Here is a 19,657-nt window from a genome sequence, read left to right on the forward strand (position 1 = left end):
GCACTACGTGTTCACAAATTTTTGAAAATTAAACATGGGGTTCGTGCTTACTGAAATTGTTTTTTTTTGTTATTTCCTTCTGCCAGCAACAACCCGAGTAAGACTTCGCGACCCTCAGATTAAAAAACACTCAATTATCGTATTATACAATTATGTATGTTATATGAGATTCTTGAACATTTCTGGGCATTTTAGACGTAAAACTAGAAACTAACATTTTATATTGTTTCTCAACTGGCTAAAATAAGCTTCTGTGTTCTTTTCTTTACATTATGTCATACATTAATTATTTTTGGTTATTCCTAAAAAGAAATGATGCCAACAGCCAACATTACCTAATTAATTATAAATGTAAAACTTGTCTTAGTATTATTATTTCTTTCTAGTTTTAATTATAGAGGGCATTTCTGTTGTTTGAATTTTGAAATTTAATGGTTAACATACCTGCTAATGCATTTACCATGTACTTTGTATATTTATTTATATCAATTGTAGTGTTTAATTCTACTATATTATACTACTACTATACTTCTACTATATTATACTACTACTATACTTCTACTATATTATCTACTATATTCTGAAGGAAATAGCACCAGAGCAGGCCGGTTTCGTAAAGGGCAAAGGTACACGAGAACAGATCCTAATTGTGAGACAAATAATAGAGAAAGCAAAGGAATTCAACAGATCGACTTTCATATGCTTCGTTGATTTCCAAAAGGCATTTGATTCTGTTAAATGGCCACAACTATGGAAGATCCTCATAGAGATGGGAGTGCCCAAGCATTTGGTGCAAATCCTCAGAGCCCTTTATGAACATGGTTCCGCTTCAGTCAAGGTGGATAATGTCACGTCCGACCCACTTCATCCCTCTGCAGGAGTCAGGCAGGGCTGCATTTTGTCGCCTCTTCTGTTCAATATTTATACGGAGCACATTATGAGGATAGCTCTAGAAGATTGGACAGATGGCATACCAATTGGCGGCAAAAACATATCCAATCTCCGATATGCCGACGACACCACGTTAATTGACAAGTAAGGAAAACATTGCTGAATTATTACATCGTATCGAGCATACCAGACTCCAGTATGGCCTTAAAATAAACCGGCAGAAAACAAAAATGATGATTGTCGATCGAAGTCAAAACAATGCACCAGATATAGTCGAGATTGCTAATTGCGAGGTTGTACAGTCATACATATACTTAGGATCACTGGTCGCTAATACTGGTGGCTCGGAAGACGAAATTAGAAGGCGAATGGCTATTACCAGATCTGCAATGCAGAAGTTGACGAGGATATGGCGGGACAGGAATATCACCAAAGCTACTAAAGTTCAGTTAGTAAGATCTCTAGTGTTTCCCATACTACTATATGGTGCCGAAACATGGACAGTCAAAGAACGAGAGAGACAAAGGATTGACGCACTAGAAATGTGGTGTTGGAGACGAATGCTACGAGTATCTTGGACACAACGCCGCACAAACGTCTCGATACTTGAAGAGCTCAAGGTGAAAGAAAGGCTTTCATCTATAGTCAGAGCCCGTATCCTCAGATACTTCGGACATATCACGCGACGTGGAGAGCATGCCATAGAGAGACTTGTTGTTCAGGGAAGGGTCAACGGCAGTAGGTCATGAGGACGCTCCCCTATGCGCTGGACAGACCAGATCAAAGCCTTAACCAATACTCCCCTCAACACATGTGCCAGAGAAGCAATAGCCAGGGATAACTGGCGTAGAATCGTTCGTCTTTCGACGTGACCACGACTGCTCTGTCAAGAGTAATCCGACGAATAAGAAGAAGAAGAGTGTTTAATATGACGATACGTATACGTACGTCCAACTTCCTTAAAGGCCGGCAGCGTTCCTGTGATTCCTCTAGTGTTGCAAGAGAATGTGGACGGGGTGATCACTTAACACCAGGTGATCCGTACGCTCGTTTGTCCTCCTTTTCCATTAAAAAAATAATAAAAAAATACATAATATGTATATTCAAAAATGATTTTTGCAAGTAAAGACTTTTTTGTTCGTTAGTTTTGTTGGTTATGATCATAATGACTTGCTTTTATATTATTTTACAAGGTACTAGTTACAAGTAAGCAATAAAATATGTCTTATATATATTTTCATATACTACAGACTCAAAGTCGGTAGACACGAGCCAGTCTACGAGTTCGGCAACGGACGAAGCAAACAGAGTGGAAGTTGCGACCGCAACTCTCATCAATCTCGAGTCTCCAGTGTCTACCAGTGACACCGTACGGGACACTTCTGTCCCCGCGGTCCCCTCTGTGCTCTGTGTCCCCGCAGTGTCCGCAGACCCGGCCACCGTCTCGCCTGTCCCTCCCCAGTCAGACCTCGACCAGCCAGACTCCATCGAGGCGAGTGATCAGTGGCAGAGTACAAGAATGATGGCCAGTACCGCTAGCAACATGTAAGTACAATACTTCAAGTGGTGGTATTTATTTTATTTTTATTTCGTAAGGTGAGGTAGAAGCAGCGACATCTGTTGGCGTGAATTAGTTTCACTAGGCGACCCTGTTATACTGACGGTCCTGTCATGTCTTGACCCAACATTTGTCTATGGCTGTTGTAAAAGCACTAAAAGAATGCAGTATATTATTATTTAAGACTAATTCTGCCTACATCAAGGTTTTTATTTACTTACTTTCTTTTTTAGCAAAAATACAATTTTTAAAAGTGCAATAACTGCTGGGAAGTACAAATATTTTAAAAGCGACGCCGATTTGTCAAATCGAAACGAAGAAAAGAATGGCTGCTAATGCAAATTTTTAACTAATCGTGTCCGCTCGTTAGTTTGTTGTCATAAACTATGACGTCACCGTTCGTGCGCATGAAGCACGCCAAAATGGCGCTACGTTTAAATTGTCCGCGTCGGTTGTCTGTTTAAATAATTTGTGTTACTTTTTTTATAATTATATAGCAATGAAACCTATTAAAATATAATAATGTGCATATTTTCAGCACGGACATGGAATGCAGTGTGGGCAGGTGTCTGGGGCCCGAGCCACTGGAGATGGCCGAGGAGGCGACCCCCTGACGTCCGAGCTCGCTGCGACTGCGGCACACTAACACACCCGCCATGCAATGATGCACGTGTGTGTGGACTTTGTTACATCTCCTCCAACTTACCCTATACCCGTGTGGTAATTACCACCCATTCAACATACGAGAGTCGGTTTCGTACTGGAAGCGATCAATGGACACCATTTGTTCTACGTCACAACTTGTTATGTAAGTTGAGCGTGCACTTGCTTGCAGACTTATGAATAATTAACTGTACTGTAACTTATGGCTGTGCTTGCAATATAAATACGGACTTTTGGGAGAACAGCGTTAGTTCTTCACGAGAACTCGAAGTTGGTTTAAATTTGCTGCTAACGACTGACTTTGATTTGAGGTTATAATATTATAGTAATGTGAACATTGTGTGATACATGCATGAGCATTTTTTATGTTAAGATAATGAAAGTGAATGTAGTTTATATGATATAAACATCGACTACATATTATTATAAAATTCGGGTATTTGTTATCTACAAAGGAATGCTGAAATGCAAACAATAATCGTTCTAATTATATAAGAAAACAATATGGCCGACTTAGGTTTTTATAATTGTTGCGTATGGCGTAGTATTATTGATGCGAGAATTGTTACGGTTTTTTACAAAGTTGTTCGTTATTAATGGTTTATTAAAATCGAAAAGTCGTGTTAATCTGCAATAGGATGTTAAAGTATCGTGTACGGTTGAGATTGGTGTTTTCGGCGAAATTATTGTGCAGTAAATATCTTAATTGTATACATTTATTACTGTGATTAAAAAGATTGGGGAATTATCTAATCAATAATTTGTGTGGTGGAGGTAGATAGTGGATTAAATATAAGGCTTTTAATAAATAGTAATGATCTGCCGAGCGTGTGTTACCGGCCTTATTTTTCGACACAAAGACGACGTATGACTTAAGTTAGCTTTAAAACTCAGTAATATACATGTGTGATTGTTTTAAGGACTCGGTTTGATATTAGCTTATGGACTTGCATTGCGGTTGCCAAGCTGTTTTTACAAAATAATCACGCGGCGTTCTTTGCTCTTTCTGTCAAAATAGATTGAAAGTGTTTCAAATAATGACAGCCATAAGTAAAAAATCGTATATAAATGACACGTATAGTCAAATAATTATCGAAGTAATGGTCTATTTATAACAAATAGCCGTATTTTTCAATGTTAGATTGTATCACGAATATATTCCACCTATTTAGTCTTCCATGGATTATAGAATAGAGTGCATGGAATATTGCTTAATTAAGCTACTGGTCCACTGGTTATAATTCATTTTATTTTCACATTTCACTCAGTTGATGTTCGAACACAATCGCGAACTTTAATATAATATCACTATACGATACTAACCAAGCTATATTCATAATGTCTCAATTACTACTTTTATGTATATCTAAGAAAATTAATTTACAATTATCTACAAATGAATCACATTGAAACACGTTTTCTGTATAGTACAAATTATGTTTTAGTAGTTTTGTTCAATTTAGTAATACCGGCAAATGAGTGAAGATAAAAAATTTATATTTGATGCAGTTCTCTGATTGATAATGGACTACTGTCTGTTTCTAGTGTCGCGAAGGGGTGATCTCTTACCATCAGGCGAGCATAGGCTCGCAAGTAAAGACTTGTCCATCAATGATTGATATTGAAAATACTATTGTCTAGACGACATTAGTCGATACGCCTTTAAATAAATTCTTGTATGGCCTTCTCCACATAATGCGGTAAAAGGTTACTATGACAATCACAATATGAAATGACTTCCTAAACGATTGTAGGTTTAGTCCTCTTGAATTTCTTTTGCCAGTTCTTCTTAGGTCTGTGCATATCTTTTCGAATGAATGATAGAATTTATCGTTCAATAATTGGTTTAAAAATCCTATAAAGATATTTGTGTATTTTTTCAGTTTCAAAAAAGTATCTCTTCTCTTTCACTCCTTTCGGACACACCCTCTTTCTATTTCATTAGTTATTTTTCTCTCTCCGTCATAAGGAAATTATTATTTGATTAAGACCTCTTGTCTTCTTTTATCTTCTCTCGTTGGCCGAACTTCATCTAATTGTATCACTAATATATTATTTTTTGTGTTGTGTTTATTTTAGTTCTTTAGAAATATTAATACAACTGATATGTAATATAATTTATAATTTTAAGTTTTTGTTGTAACACATTCTATGTGATATTTTCTTTTGTATAATGGCACAAATTGTTTAAATATTCTCGTAGTATTAAACTTGTTTTGTTGTTTATAAAGTGTCTGTTTCATATTAGATTATAAAACTTTACTGTACTTGTAAATGTGTACCAGTTTGTTTACAATCAAGTCAAGTTTTAAAATCCATTCTAAAATCAAAAGGTATATGGAAATTGTGTTGTTTAGTTGGAAAAAATTTCCACATTTCACAGTACATTTGAAAAGCTGAGTACATTACGTAGGGTAAAGACTATGTTAATTTGTGTCTAACATTAATTAGACTAGTGCACATTCTCCTTTAGATTTTTCTCCTATATGTCTATATTCTTACTGTTAAGTAATAGTTGACCTTATCGTACACATAATAGAGTCTAGAGTTCAGCAAATGAAACGCTTATAATCGATCTCGTTCGCGAATTAAAGTTGTATCTTCTCGATAGTTCTGTCGTTCTAGTTGTAGTTTATTTGAAATTATAACCATTTCAAGTACATTAATACGTTTAATAGTCTTATATACGTGCTGGGACCTTATCACTTCTCGTCACATATAATTATTAGCCGCGCACAAATAGAATGGGATTGCATTCAGGGTTGAGATACGACATCAGAAGTGGGATACACTGATTTTTCTAATCGTATGAAATGTCAAATTTGAATGAAATTTCACTCTTTTTTTAAATAATGATATAAGATTTGAGGTCAGCGAAAGAGGAATAAATATTTATGTTTCGGATTTTTTTATTGAGTGTTGTCTTTTGTTATTTTTTAATTCTCAGTCGGTCAGTTGCACAAAGTCCCATTATGTTTATGCGCGGACTAGTTTGCAATAGTCGTAGCAGTAACAACAAAAGTCAATAAGTACATCGATTTTAAACATAGATCTTATATTAGAACTCGTTGATAATCCGCGAATATTAGAGTAATAACTTTGCTTCTTTAATATTTGTGTCATTGTTTCATGACATTCTTACTCTTAAGCATTTCCCTGTACGAATATTAATAGAAACGTTAACAGCACGTATACCTTTCTTCGCTCACACAGTTTTTTGCGTCCGTTATATTTTCTAAGATAACTTCGAAGATTTTCTGATGGTTTGAATCTTGATATGAGTTGAGTCTTGGATCATTTATACGTCTAGATACTCTATGACAGCGTATGAAAACGTTGAAAATAATGAGTTTAGAGTTAAGCTCTATTTTGTGCAATTCACGCACACTAACACAAAGTGTCATTCAAATCGCGAGTGTAAGACTCCAGTAATATTCCTGGCCTGTTTTTATCGGTTGTCTAGCACCAAGAGACTATGTAGACGTACAAATTATCTAAGAGTTGAGTGTAAACCATATTCCAATAAGACCTTGTTGTATACTTCTCGAGCCCGACAATCCCCACTAGTAAATAGGATGGATATATTAATGTTTTTGAAACTTAAATACTCCTTAGTGTTTGTAACACAGGATGTAGTTACTTACCAATGCGAATTATTAACAGCATGAATATTCAAGTAGTCCTCAATTAATTACTTTTACAAACCATTTTGGAACTGCGCCAAGCCGCAAAGAAAACTTTATATGTGAAAGCAAATAGTTTTAGCTTATAAACAGTCATAATTGAGATATCTATAATAAACTGTGGGATATTTTGTAATAAATCATATCTGTACGTGAACATTGAAGTGAACAAAGCACTGCACGATTTTTCTACCTGTGACGTCATAAGACCGTTCGAAACTATGCGTTTTGAATGTATCGATAGTTTACTTCCATTGCGCGTTTTGATTAACAATAAATATTAAAAATGAAACAGGCAATGTATTGCGAATTATGCTGAAAGTACTGTGGAGAAATAATTTACCACGGAAAGCTCAAGTCAACGTAAAACATGTTTTATTATTAATATTTGGAGTTTTAATTCCTAGTGCGCCTGATCTATTTTCAATACAGCCTTTGATAGGGGCTTAAGCTAAATAAGATGTCAACAATAAGTTAAGCAAAAGTTTAATTCTTATCAAGACTATGACGTCACCTTTGTGTCATGAATTAACAATATGATCACGTGCTTAACAGCGGACATTTGCCCTGTTTTTCGCGGACCGTATTTAATGATCAATTTCATTAAATACGTTACGTTTCGTTCCGTTAAAATCGGCTCGCGTCGACCATTCCGGAATTATTTAAAATAGTCATATGCAGGTCTATAATTTTTTTTGTTTCCTTTTTATTGTTTTCTTTAATTAAATGCCTGATTTTCTACTCTTTCTCTTTATATTCGACAAAATCTTTTATCACTTAGTAATTTATCAATGGTTAAGTCCTTGGTCACTTCAATGGACACCGAAGACAACAATAATTGTTATATATATTATGTACCTACAGCATCATTAAATATTGAAATATGCTGGTGGCCTTATGATGTAATCACTACGAGTCGTTTATGTGTTTCGCTAGGTATTAATAATGAAATCGTGATTAATTCGAAATAGGTGAGAGGCATATGTTTTCTGTGATAGTGCGTTTCTCGTCACCGTTTTTGAAATACGTGCAGTAAGTACAGTGTTGAAGTTGAATAAGTTATAACCTAATAGGAGTTTCTTGGACGTGCCCCAGTACACCTTACCCCTATTGGGAAGTTAAGTTTGGTTTTATTATTTACTAATCGTTCCCGCCCGCTTCGCTGCGCGAATTTTAAAAGGATATATATTAATGAAGGAACGTTTGAATTCGTAGCCATAAACCATCTAGGATAAATTTCGCATCGAATGGTGGTAATTTCATGTCGATACGATCAGTGGTTATGGCGTGATTGAAAGACCATTTTCATATATATATATCTATATATTTTCATATATATATATATATATTTATATATATATAGATATAGATACAAGAAGTGCGATATCACCAATTAAAATAAATTTATTTTATTTATCACACACAATTGTATAAAATTTTGTAATGCTGTGTCCAGACTGATCAAATGTAACAAGAAATGTAACATGAAAGGGAGTTCCTTATTTAGTATTGTCGGTTTGGATGGAGTGCTTACACGAGCCGAATACTGGTGCGGGTGGGGCGCTCATTTGTGTATGTTTGATAAAACGACATATCACAGATAGCTCCGCAGTGAACTGCTTTCGCATTAAATACACACTTATACGTTTTAGAGGAAACTAGTACAAAATATTAATCCAGATTCATTTATTAAAATCTGGTAAATTACATGTGGAAGGTAAAGTGATATAATATTTAATAACAAGTCTCCGATAATTTTGGCATATTAGCTCAAAACACCGGGCAGTTCGTCTAACCAACAAAATATGAAAATCAATGGTTGTGACATAATTTAACTCCGTTCAAGTGACTCTGACGTAGGTAAGAAGCGTACTTACCAATTATATGCAGTACATAATTTATGGACCGTCTGTGCGTTCCATTTATTATTTAGACAGGTAAATTATCTTATTGGTTCAGTTCATTGGTTTATTGGTTCTAATCCATACAAAATTTTTGATGATCATTATCGTTACTGTGAATGATACTTAGATAGTTATATGTCTCGATAGACTGTGACAGTTGTGAATACATCGAAAACAATAGCGGCTAACTCTTATATCTCTATTTTCAGCAACTCACGCACACTAAAACAAAGTGGTGTACGTATTGCTAGTGTAAGACGTAACTTGTCATGCACACTAAATTAATAAACCTAGCCTGTTTTCATGCATTGCCGACCAGCTAGAAGCTCTATCTAGACGTATAAATTATCTTAGATAATTATATATTTATCGCAACTTTAATAAGTTGCGATAAAAATGGGGTGGGATGTGTATGAGGGCGAGAATTAAAATAGTATCAACTTTAAAGCCTTAACTGTGCAATAAAATTAGGTGATATCGCTTTGTGATTTGTTAAATATGTTCATTATAAGGGGCTAACGATACTATATTTAATTTGTATCATAGGGTATCTGTATTCAAGAAGCTCTCGTTGAAAATAATAATTGTTTAAAGTGACTCATTACCGATTAGCTTTGGGTATGTTCGCGCTGGACGCAGCTACGATACAATAATATCATACATTAAACTCTAGTACTAGGAGTATTTTATGTCATTGTTTCAATTCAATTATTGCGGAGTTCAAGGTACATTTTGGGATTATGCAAAGTAATTCTTGCGTGTAATCGCTTATGGACTATTTTGTAGTGACCAATTTTATCATTATTAAATAAAAGATATGTAAAATTGACAATTTTAATGTAATTTTTATATACAATAAATAGACATTTTATAAAAATGCGTTTGTTTTATTTTTTGCCATCTGAAACTCGCATACGTCATATAACAAAGATCACAAAAGGAACTAACACGAATGATCAAACAAATTCCATATAAGGAACGCGGTGACTGATATTATTTACAATATACACTATGCTGCTATATATGTACAGATTAATTTAAACCTTAAAAGTATTATAATAGACCGCTAAATGCGTTAACAGAGTGTTGTTGTACGTCGTAATACTGTTTACAGTCGGGAACATCGTGGGGGGTAAAGGCACAGTCTGTGTAGTTCCAACCTTGCATTTCTACATTACTTTGGGAGCTGTCTGCACCATACCTATAGTAGCGCTGATCCTGCGTTTCCATCACCGGAGATCCCCTCGTATTATCCATCGGATAGTATTGGCCTTCTTCAGGGTAAAACGGTTGGTGAGGATAACTCTGCTGTTCACAGTAAGACTCCATTTGTTGGTATCCGTTCCCAAACAGTTCCGGTGATGACGTATCGCTGGACTCTGAGCCCCCAGGAGCTCTCTGCCATTCGAACCAATAAGAATCTTCAGGTCTCGAGTTCTCGCTGTTTAAATCAGCGAAAGTTGGAGGTGATTCTAATGTGTTTTCTTCCATTGGAAAGTCTAGGCGAATTGGTTGGTCTAATTGGAATATTTCCTCAGGATGGAATATGTCATCGGATGGAAGTGTACTAGGGTCGTATGATTGTTGTGGAAGCGTCTGAAGGGATGAGGCTGGAGCGTAGTTGTTAAAGTGCTGTTGGTCTGACGGAGTCCAGGAGTATGTTGAGTAGGGCTCTGTTGATACGTCTGGTCTCCACCGGCAGCTACACTCAAAGGGACCACATGTGCATGTTAATGCTGAAACAAAAAAATTAAAATATAAAAAAAAATATCAACGCGGCTATTATAAGGCTTTTGCTATCTGCTAATATAATTAACAGGAAACATTTGCATTTCCAGGATAGTAAAATAAGTCTGAAAATATAGTTTGAAATTTAAAAAATACAAGATATGTTTATTTTACAATGTTAACTTGTACCAACATTTATCGAGGATGAGGGATTACGCCTCGTCAATGATTTATTGATTAGTAGGGAAATTTCCAATTACATAGAATTAATTATTTTTATTACAAATAATTAACTGAAAAACTGCTTGAGCAATTTAAACAATTATTTCACCAGTAAATTGGTTCCTATAAAATTAAAAAATAGGTAAACATCGTAGCCAATGTTGGCTGGCAACATTTCGATGTATAACATCGAAGGTTTCACTATATTTTTGACCACTAATAAGTACCTACTGTCAAATTCAGCTGAACGAAGTGAAAGCTAGTGTCTTGTGCTTTAATAAGACCTGACCCAATGATAAGCATGTATGAAACTACTGGCACATGACCTAGATACCAAACAGTATATATAGCGTCCGTATTGTGCAGTCCAGTCCCGCAAACCCGCCTTCTTAGGCAATAGTCCATAGAACGCCTTGTCGTCCAGGTTAAAGTGCAAGGCCAAAATATGTTATGATGGTTATTAGACCACACGAATGGACTGATCGGATTGAGTCTGGGCGGTGACATACGTGAGTTTACTCGAATGACCTCTAACTAAATTAAAACTTCTTGACAACCACGACCAGTCTATCAAGGCCGTATCGATCGAGAAGAACTAGGACATTAAAGAAAATTCTAGCGTGTATACAATGGTAATTACAAATTTAGAGGAATACAATCATTAGGGCTCAAAAAATTATCTATATTTAAGTTAAGTCATAAATTCTTACCTCGCTGACTGTCTGGTATTAAAGGTGGTGGTTGCGGGTGTACATTAGCCTTCTGTTGAACTTGTTTATCAGGTTTGACCGTCAATATTTTGTCCGCAATGGCCGCCTCTCTCGCGAGCAGTAGCGCTAGCCCTCTGACTCTTCTTCCGGCCCCCAGCGATCTTCGGACTTCACTTGCCCCTTTCGCTTCCGGTCGTGGGTGATCATGAGAGCCTTTGGCTTGGAAGAATATTGCATGTTCTGTGTGGCGCCAGAAATGTGTGACCGGGTAGCCGCAGTGGCCACGGCAAGGTTGAACTTCCAATCTTCCTCCATTGCAGAGACGGTTTGGACACGGTTTACCTGACAATATAATAAGTATAATGAGTTTCCTAAATTTTTTACATAAACGAACCTTCGAAAGTAATAATTGGGGAAATTACCTACCTTGTTGCTTTTTTCTCGCTTTGTCGCATATGGCAGGTCTTAAATGGACTCGTGATCCATCTGGAAGTCGACACCTGGTGGAGCAGACCAGGACTCCCAAGCAGCTCTTCTTAAGGATATGAACGTTGTGGTTGTTGGTGTTTCTCATGGCCCAACCGGACGCGTGTCTCCGCGCCTCCTCACAGCCGGGAGGGTACACCCTTCTCACGTGGCCGTCGCACCATTCTCCAAACGTATCGAAGTGTGCCACGCGAGGCACGACAGCGTCATTTATGTCCCATTCCGGTGTGGATTGACCCTCTGACATGTCCGCTCTTCTTGAACTGAAACATCAAATTAAATTAGTTTAATTACTTATTAGTTAAATACAGATTTTCTATTGTTTTTACATTGGTTTACATTTTTACTCAATTTTACATGACGATAAAACGTATCTAATTTAATAATATTTCATTTAATAATATTTTGCTTTTTATTACACTCCTACTTCACAATTAATTCATTAAACAAATGGGTAAAATTGTTAAACAATAAGTACCTACATATTATTACTTAGTAAGTGACAAACTTTAAATTTTAAGGCGTAGATGTATATATTCGGGGTTGAATATTAAAACATTTCACGAAATGTATCGGTCGGTCTGCTAATGCCCAATTCCAGTAAGATTTCTAAGAAGCTCCCCCTCTCGAGGCCTTGTTAAGCCAATTACTTTAGAATAGCCCTTCGAAGGGCGACAGATCTCTAATTGGATAAATCGTTTTGTAAAATACGAAAAAAGCGATCGTTTGTGCAGGTTTGTTAATTTTAAAATATTTATACATTTGTAGATTATAAATTGCAATCTAAACTAAATTTTATTAATTCAAGGCTTTACTTGCTAAATATGTAAAATTGTTACCTAACTTAAATAGGCATCACGTTTATTAAGTGATTTTAAATCCTATTTTGAATAAATATAGGTATTTGAATTTGAATTTGATGGATCGTTTATATGAAAGGTATTTTCAAAAAATTCGTAATTTAATAAGTAGGTTCGATACGAACTGTACTGAATTTAAGGAGGATATTCAGGTAGGAATCAGGTATCTCTGGAACAACTAGGGAACTCAGAAAATTTAATAGACCTCACGTACTTTTTGGGGAAGAGGAGGATTTTTTTTATATGAATTAAGGGACGAGACGAGCAGGACGTTCAGTTGATGTTTCTGATTCGCCCTGCCCATTACAATGCAGGGCCGCTCAGGATTCTTGAAAAACACAAAAATACTGACCAGCAATACAATCAAGCAAGTGCTCTTCACCTCGAAACATAAGATGTTAAATCTCATTTGCCCAGTAATTCACAAGCTACGGCGCCCTTCAGACCGAAACAATAATGTTTACACATTACTGCTTCACGGCAGATATAGGCCCATATGGTATGGTACCCATAATCTAGCCGGCATCCGGTGCAAAGGAGCCGTTCACTGGTAAATATAGCACCCATATGGGTCATCTGATAGTATGTGACCACCAAGAACAAAATCTTTTGTAACACCAGAGGAATCACAGGAGCGTTGCGAAGCGTTGCCGACCTTATAAACATACTACCTAATGTATGTATACATTATAATTATATGAATTTCAAAACCGAAAACACATAGGTAAGTACCTGCGTGATGAACAAGTATCCGGTCCTACCGTTGACAGTCAAATATTTTTTTAACATAGGTATTTAACTTACATACCTACATCCTTTTAAAAGAATTCTAGTCAAAACATAATTTGGTACAAGAATTTTAATTTCTTCTCACGAGCTCTACTTTTTCCGAACATAAAATCGTACCTAGATTACGCACGCAAAACTTATTTGGAGCCTATTTGATTTTTATTTGACTTTGAAATTAATAAATTAATTTATTTGAAAAATTGAAGATATTCTTTTCAAACAATTAAAAGTTTTTCCGTAAAAGTTACATCTTGACATTTTAGCTTAAACATCTTTTATAATAATTAATATAATCCGATGTTTCGTGACCTTTGCAGGCTCACATTTTCAAACTAAACAATTTGTTATTTTTAAGTGATATCCGTCACTTCTGTAAAAAATTATGGAGGATACGAACCCGCGCTTAGAGATACGCCCCAGCGTTCTTACCGACCAGATCAAAAGTACAAATGACGCATGATCCGTAAATCTGATATTTTTGTTCAACTGCTACAACCCAAGATTATTTTGATAGGAATAACTTAATATAAGATATTGTTTGTAATAGATAGGCAATTATTTTGTAAGAATTTACCTACTTACCTACTTATTATGATTACCTATATCTATATAATAGGGTTATTTTTTTTTATCTAAAACAACTAATTCTAATTCTACATTCCTATACAAATATGCCTACCTCAATGTACAACAATATGAACGAGGATATTTCCCTACTCATTCTTCAATAAGCATCAATTAAATCAATTGTCGTCCCCCAAACACCTCCGTCGTGACAACCCCTGCTTCTATATTTTAATGATTATACAATAACTGGGCTTAGTCATGCTATTAACTTATCAACGAAAATGAATGGCGGTTATGGATACTTATAACTTGTACTCATTGCAAAGAAGTACGTTTTACCAGTCGGAGGCTCCTTTGCACAGGATGCCGGCTAGATTATGGGTACCACAACGGCGCATATGCAGTAATATGTAAGCATTACTGTGTTTCGGTCCGAAGGGCGCCGTAGTACCTAGTAGTGGTATTTTCATTAACAAAAGGTATTTTGTACCTACTATACCGTATACTGTACCTACCTATTATAAGGGCTATATTTCAACGGGACATAACGGTGGTTTTTTTTATTTGGGGAAAAAGGAGGACAAACAAGCGTACGGGTCACCTGTTATTAAGTGATCACCGCCGCTCACATTCTCTTGCAACACCAGAGGAATCACAGGAGCGTTGCCGGCCTTTAAGGAAGGTGTACGCGCTTATTTTGAAGGTACCCATGTCGTATCGTCCCGGAAACACCGCACAAGGAAGTTCATTTCACAGATTTGTAGTATGTGAAAGAAAGCTCCTTTAAACCACAGTGTGGAGGACCACCACACATCCAGCTGGTGGTGATATCCGTATGCAACCTGATATATGATACTATGATCTTCCATCTAGGTATATATGATGAAAATAGTCTTGGTTTGAGGCTCAATCACGCCTAAAACTACCATTCGATGCGAAATTTATCCTAGATAGTTTATGGCTATTTTATTGTATTTGTAATAAGATGAATAAAATTTTATTTATTTCCTTTTTAATTCGCCCAGCGAAGCGGGCGGGAACGACTAGTATATATATCTACAATTACAATTTATTTTCAAATTTAATTTAATCGAAGTAAAGGTGTAGGTATCTTAATTTTAGATCGGCTTTAAAATAATATCCGTCCACTGTAACTCTGAATAAAAATAACAAAACAATTACCAAATAATACAATACTAGTAAAATATTGTTATTAAAAGTGACTAAATTGTAAACGAACTTTGAATACTTTTTAGATCAAAAGAAATTTCAGAATGATGCCGGACAATATACCTATTTAGTTACTAATAAGGTGCTGCTTCGAATATCTTTCTACTTACAGAAAATATCGTTATCATTGAAGCATTAATAATTATCCAAATGTTTTGAGCATTCTTTAGTGTAAATTCCGCCAATACTCGTCATTAAACACGAGACTGTCTCGTGCCAGAGCTTGGCGAGTCAACATCTCTTGAGGATGCCTCGTGTAGAGCCGAAACACGTGTCGAATTGTTTAAAGCCGAGTATTGGCGGAATTAACACTAAATAAGACTTAAAACATTTGGATAATAATTATGGATTTCCGCAAAGTAACGCCTACTTCAATAAATTGTAGCCTATTGTGCCTACTTCATCTGTAGATATCTACTTCAATTTAAGTTTCATAATATCAATAAAAAATAATTATCGACTAGAGGTAGGTACCGCGTTCTATTTCACGAGAATAATAATAATATCTAATAAAAATTATGATGCAATAATTTATTTAATGAAAGTATTTTCTTTTACGTTTATGTTTTATAAATTCAAACAAAAACATTATTTCATTCATAGATTCTATTGTTATACCTGTATGGTATTTATTATTTATCTTTTACAATAAATGACACATTAAAATACCTTCAAATATTATTTGCAACATCGCGATTTGTTTAGTCTTTAGGGAATCCAATCAAGGCACGTATTTTTATTATGATATATCCGGTTTTAATAATAATTAAGTACATTAAGTCGGCTATTATGAAAATAACTATAATAAATAAAAGGAAGGTTTTTTTTGGTCGAGGACTTATATAATATATCATTAATTATGTTTCTCATTGCCTGAAAACAAGGAAAAAAACATTCTCTAAAACTGAAAAAAACAAAACAAAAATCCCTAGCTAGTTCGATTTATCGCTCCCGTTTCTGAGATTCAAATTATGTATACTTATATACATACACGAATTTCTCGTTTAAAGATACCTATTATTAGATATATTATTACTCATATAATATATATCTAAAGGGCTATTGAGCAGGTGCCTCACCTAATGGGAAGTGTAAGCCAAACTATGGCGTGAGCATGCAAAAGGTACCCATGACAGTTGTATCGGTTCGTGAATTTCGGGAATACCTGCAGTAACCTGCAGATTATTCCAGAAAGAGCAAGGAAAATTGTTTATTGGAAATCGCGCGGTTGTAGAATGCCAAACATCAGCGTGGTGCTGGTGAAACATCGACCTCCGAACATTTCCCAACTAAAAATTAACTAAGTATTTTGTAGCAAAGTACCTACCAGACGACCTCGTCTAAAAATTCCATTGTTTTTTATTTCTAGCACTATATTCCAGTTTAAGAAACTCGACCAGGTACTCTACATAATAATGGAAATTGATCATTTAAATTAAATAATAATATTAGTGAAATAATAATCTATATAATCTGGCCCATTGTAGGCTCCTTAATTAATTATAAATACCTACCTATGTAACTACAAAAATACCGCAACTATATCACTTACTATAATATTTATAACTCTTGGTCTACTAAAATTCTTTGATATCTTTATATCTATAGATATACTTATATGTGATATCTACTCTACTAATACCCTACTTATTATAAGTAAGTATTACCTACCAACCTATTGTAGAGCCATTCATATTAACTGATAGTTTGTAGGCCTTTCATAATTTTTGTAAACTGTAATGTTTTCAAAACCAAACTTCATCGAAAAGAGAATAGATATTATTAAAATAGGTACTCACAGAATAACCATTTCCGAATATATAAACAGGAACACAATGTCCTAAGAACTATTCATAAACCCAGTCCAGTCCATACACAACACTAAAAACTATAATACTTGTAAAAGTACTCAAATAAAAGTACACACGCTGTTTACACGTCGAAAGCTCATAGCTCACTGACTTTAACAAGAAAAATAAACACAGGGTTGATTCTCCCCACTCACTCTGTAGGCATAGGGTTAAAATATCAGCCAATTGGAATGCAGTATCCGATTCAGACCGCCTACTCGCCAATCACAGTGCGCATCGCAACTACAACGCCAACCAATAGAGAACAATTATTGCGATTTCGAGAAAAGCCTACGTTGGAAAATTTTAGATATAAATTCGCCTAATTACGTACGTATCATTATGGTTCGATCGATTTTTAGATAGTGAGGATATACTTAAAATATGTTACAGTACTCTAATATTATAATGCTTGTATCACTTAGTTATTCGACTAATATACCTTTATTAATAAATTTAAGTTATTATTCATAACTTTATCTATTTGAATATTTTAAATTAAGGCAATTGGCGGGCAACTTAACATTTACCTTTAAGGCAGTTTAGCATAGGAATCTGTAAAAATTATTTGGGTGAGAAGGTTTCTGTTCGGTAGAGCCTTTTATAAGCCGATGTAATATTTGGCTTATGTATTCTAAATCCGTTTTGCAAGATAACAGAGAATTATTGGGTTTACATAGAGACAGTGGCGTAGTTCTATTATGTGTATTAGAAGCACTGACGGATTAAGACTAAGTACTTGATGTCCTAAGCAATCCATGCCTGTGGGCCCGCCTATCCATATGTCAACTAGAATCGGTCTTTAATCCTTTACTGCCTAAAACAGATTTTTTTTTGTAAAATAAGATGATGATTAATATTTTTAATTTTGAAAAAGAACGTTCTGCTGAGCAATTTGTAATCATAAGCGATAAAAATATACAGGCAAGGCTGTTTCCACATTAGGGAAATGACTGTGGTTTCCCTGATGTGGAAAAATGTGGAGTGGGGATATGACTCTACGTCGGACTCAATGTCAACTTAAAATATTAAAAAGCGCGAATTTTCAAATTAGTCCTAGAAACTTCCTTAAAGGCCGGCAACGCTCCTGTGATTCCTCTGGTGTTGCAAGAGATTGTGGGCGGCGGTGATCACTTAACAACAGAAGACCCGTACGCTCGTTTGTCCTCCTATTCCATAAAAAAAAACCATTTGAGTTAATGTAGTGCTAGTGAATTAGTGTAACACAATATACAAAAAGTGATATTATAAAAGACAAATGATCACAGTGAGTTCTCCTTCATACAGACATAAGAAATGTATTAATAGACACATTCTTAGTTTAATCTTCATTCTTTTGAAAAGAGAGCAATAAAAGAATGCTGGGAGAGTTTTTGCGCCGCTTCTTCTCTCTCAGAGCGCCATTTGTTTCCGAAGCGGTAGTAGTATCTAGTAGTTATTAAAAAAGACATCAAAAAGAATTCTAAAGGAATCAATTTTGAGAAAATAAATGCCTTTTATGCCTTTTAATCTATCTGGCAGTTTAAGTTGAATTACGCTTTAGCCTCAGTTAAGGCTATAATATAATTTAACATGCAATAAACTACACAGTTTCACGTGTGCCGACTGACCTACCCGTAATTAATCTTAAATTATCACTCGTCGCAGACTAAGATACATTGCGGTATTAATATAATTAAATTTATTACGCCCAAGTTTTCTTATTTTTTTTTCTTTATTTTTTTTATTAGTTACAAGATAAAATTAGTTATTATTTTATATATTATCTTTATCGCGACGTCACAAAATGGCCCAACGACCAGCGCTGATTTTCCTTTCCCTTGGGACCATCTTGTGATGTATACGTATAGAAAATAATATTTCACAAATAATCATTTTTATTACATTATTTACATCGTACAAAAATAGGTACAGTACAAAATGGTATTAATGGGCTTCATACCTTCGATTGATTTATGTAGACTTACATGCGTCTTTGACCTGGCTACAATTTGGTGACCTCTTTGGGGAAACTGAAGGATTTGCCTGTGCATGATGATGAATATACCAAGAAGAATAACTACCGGAAATACATCTTGAACAGAGGCACAGTAGACATATTATGTCGGGGGTGCCACCATCATGGTGAGTCCATCAGATATTTATTTATTTATTTAGATTAACCAGTGGTAATTACAATAATACATTTATAATTATTATGCTAATTTACAAGGGTCTTATTACTAAATGCATTACCTTTTAAGGTGAATACCGCATGCTAAATTATGTGTGAAATAGTTATATAAAATAAATATAAGTTATAAAACAACCATTCTATAATGTAATGAAATTAAGAAATTAACAAAATCTACTAAACAAGTCAAGATAAACGTGTTAAACAAATCAAGAATACTTATAAATTATTTATTTACAATACATTTTTGCGAAACCTTGGCAACGACTCACTGAATGGGTCTAAGCATTTATAATCGTTTATAATTTTGCATAATCGCGACACAGGTGAATTGATCCCCAAA

General features: G+C 35.1%; 2 protein-coding genes across 4 annotated transcripts in view; one reads left to right on the top strand and one right to left on the bottom strand.

Annotated features, from left to right (window-relative positions):
- Window positions 1–9,576, top strand: part of LOC126972625 (RB1-inducible coiled-coil protein 1) — a 44,366-nt gene extending 34,790 nt beyond the window's left edge. For all 3 annotated transcript variants that reach the window (XM_050819471.1, XM_050819472.1, XM_050819473.1), the window contains 2 exons: window positions 2,142–2,436; window positions 2,988–9,576. In XM_050819471.1, the coding sequence (XP_050675428.1) occupies window positions 2,142–2,436; window positions 2,988–3,063 (371 nt within the window). In that variant the 3' untranslated portion in view covers window positions 3,064–9,576. The remainder of the gene's footprint in view (window positions 1–2,141; window positions 2,437–2,987) is intronic.
- A 9-nt stretch (window positions 9,577–9,585) lies between these two features.
- On the bottom strand, window positions 9,586–17,229 carry LOC126972647 (transcription factor glial cells missing 2-like). Its single transcript, XM_050819527.1, has 4 exons — window positions 17,091–17,229; window positions 11,786–12,108; window positions 11,360–11,701; window positions 9,586–10,435 (listed from the first exon to the last, which is right to left on the bottom strand). Exons 1-4 carry the CDS (start codon window positions 17,099–17,101, stop codon window positions 9,753–9,755), a joined length of 1,359 nt encoding a protein of 452 aa, XP_050675484.1. The 5' UTR covers window positions 17,102–17,229; the 3' UTR covers window positions 9,586–9,752.
- Window positions 17,230–19,657: the final 2,428 nt, after the last annotated feature.

Source organism: Leptidea sinapis, chromosome 27, assembly GCF_905404315.1.
Source record: "Leptidea sinapis chromosome 27, ilLepSina1.1, whole genome shotgun sequence".
NCBI lineage: Eukaryota > Metazoa > Arthropoda > Insecta > Lepidoptera > Pieridae > Leptidea > Leptidea sinapis.

Excerpts from the sequence above, each read along its gene's own strand:
- LOC126972647 (XM_050819527.1), bottom strand. Across the intron at positions 11,702-11,785 it reads AGCGAGAAAAAAGCAACAAG|GTAAACCGTGTCCAAACCGT; the intron begins GTAGGTAATTTC and ends TTATATTGTCAG. Across the intron at positions 10,436-11,359 it reads AATACCAGACAGTCAGCGAG|CATTAACATGCACATGTGGT; the intron begins GTAAGAATTTAT and ends TTTTTGTTTCAG.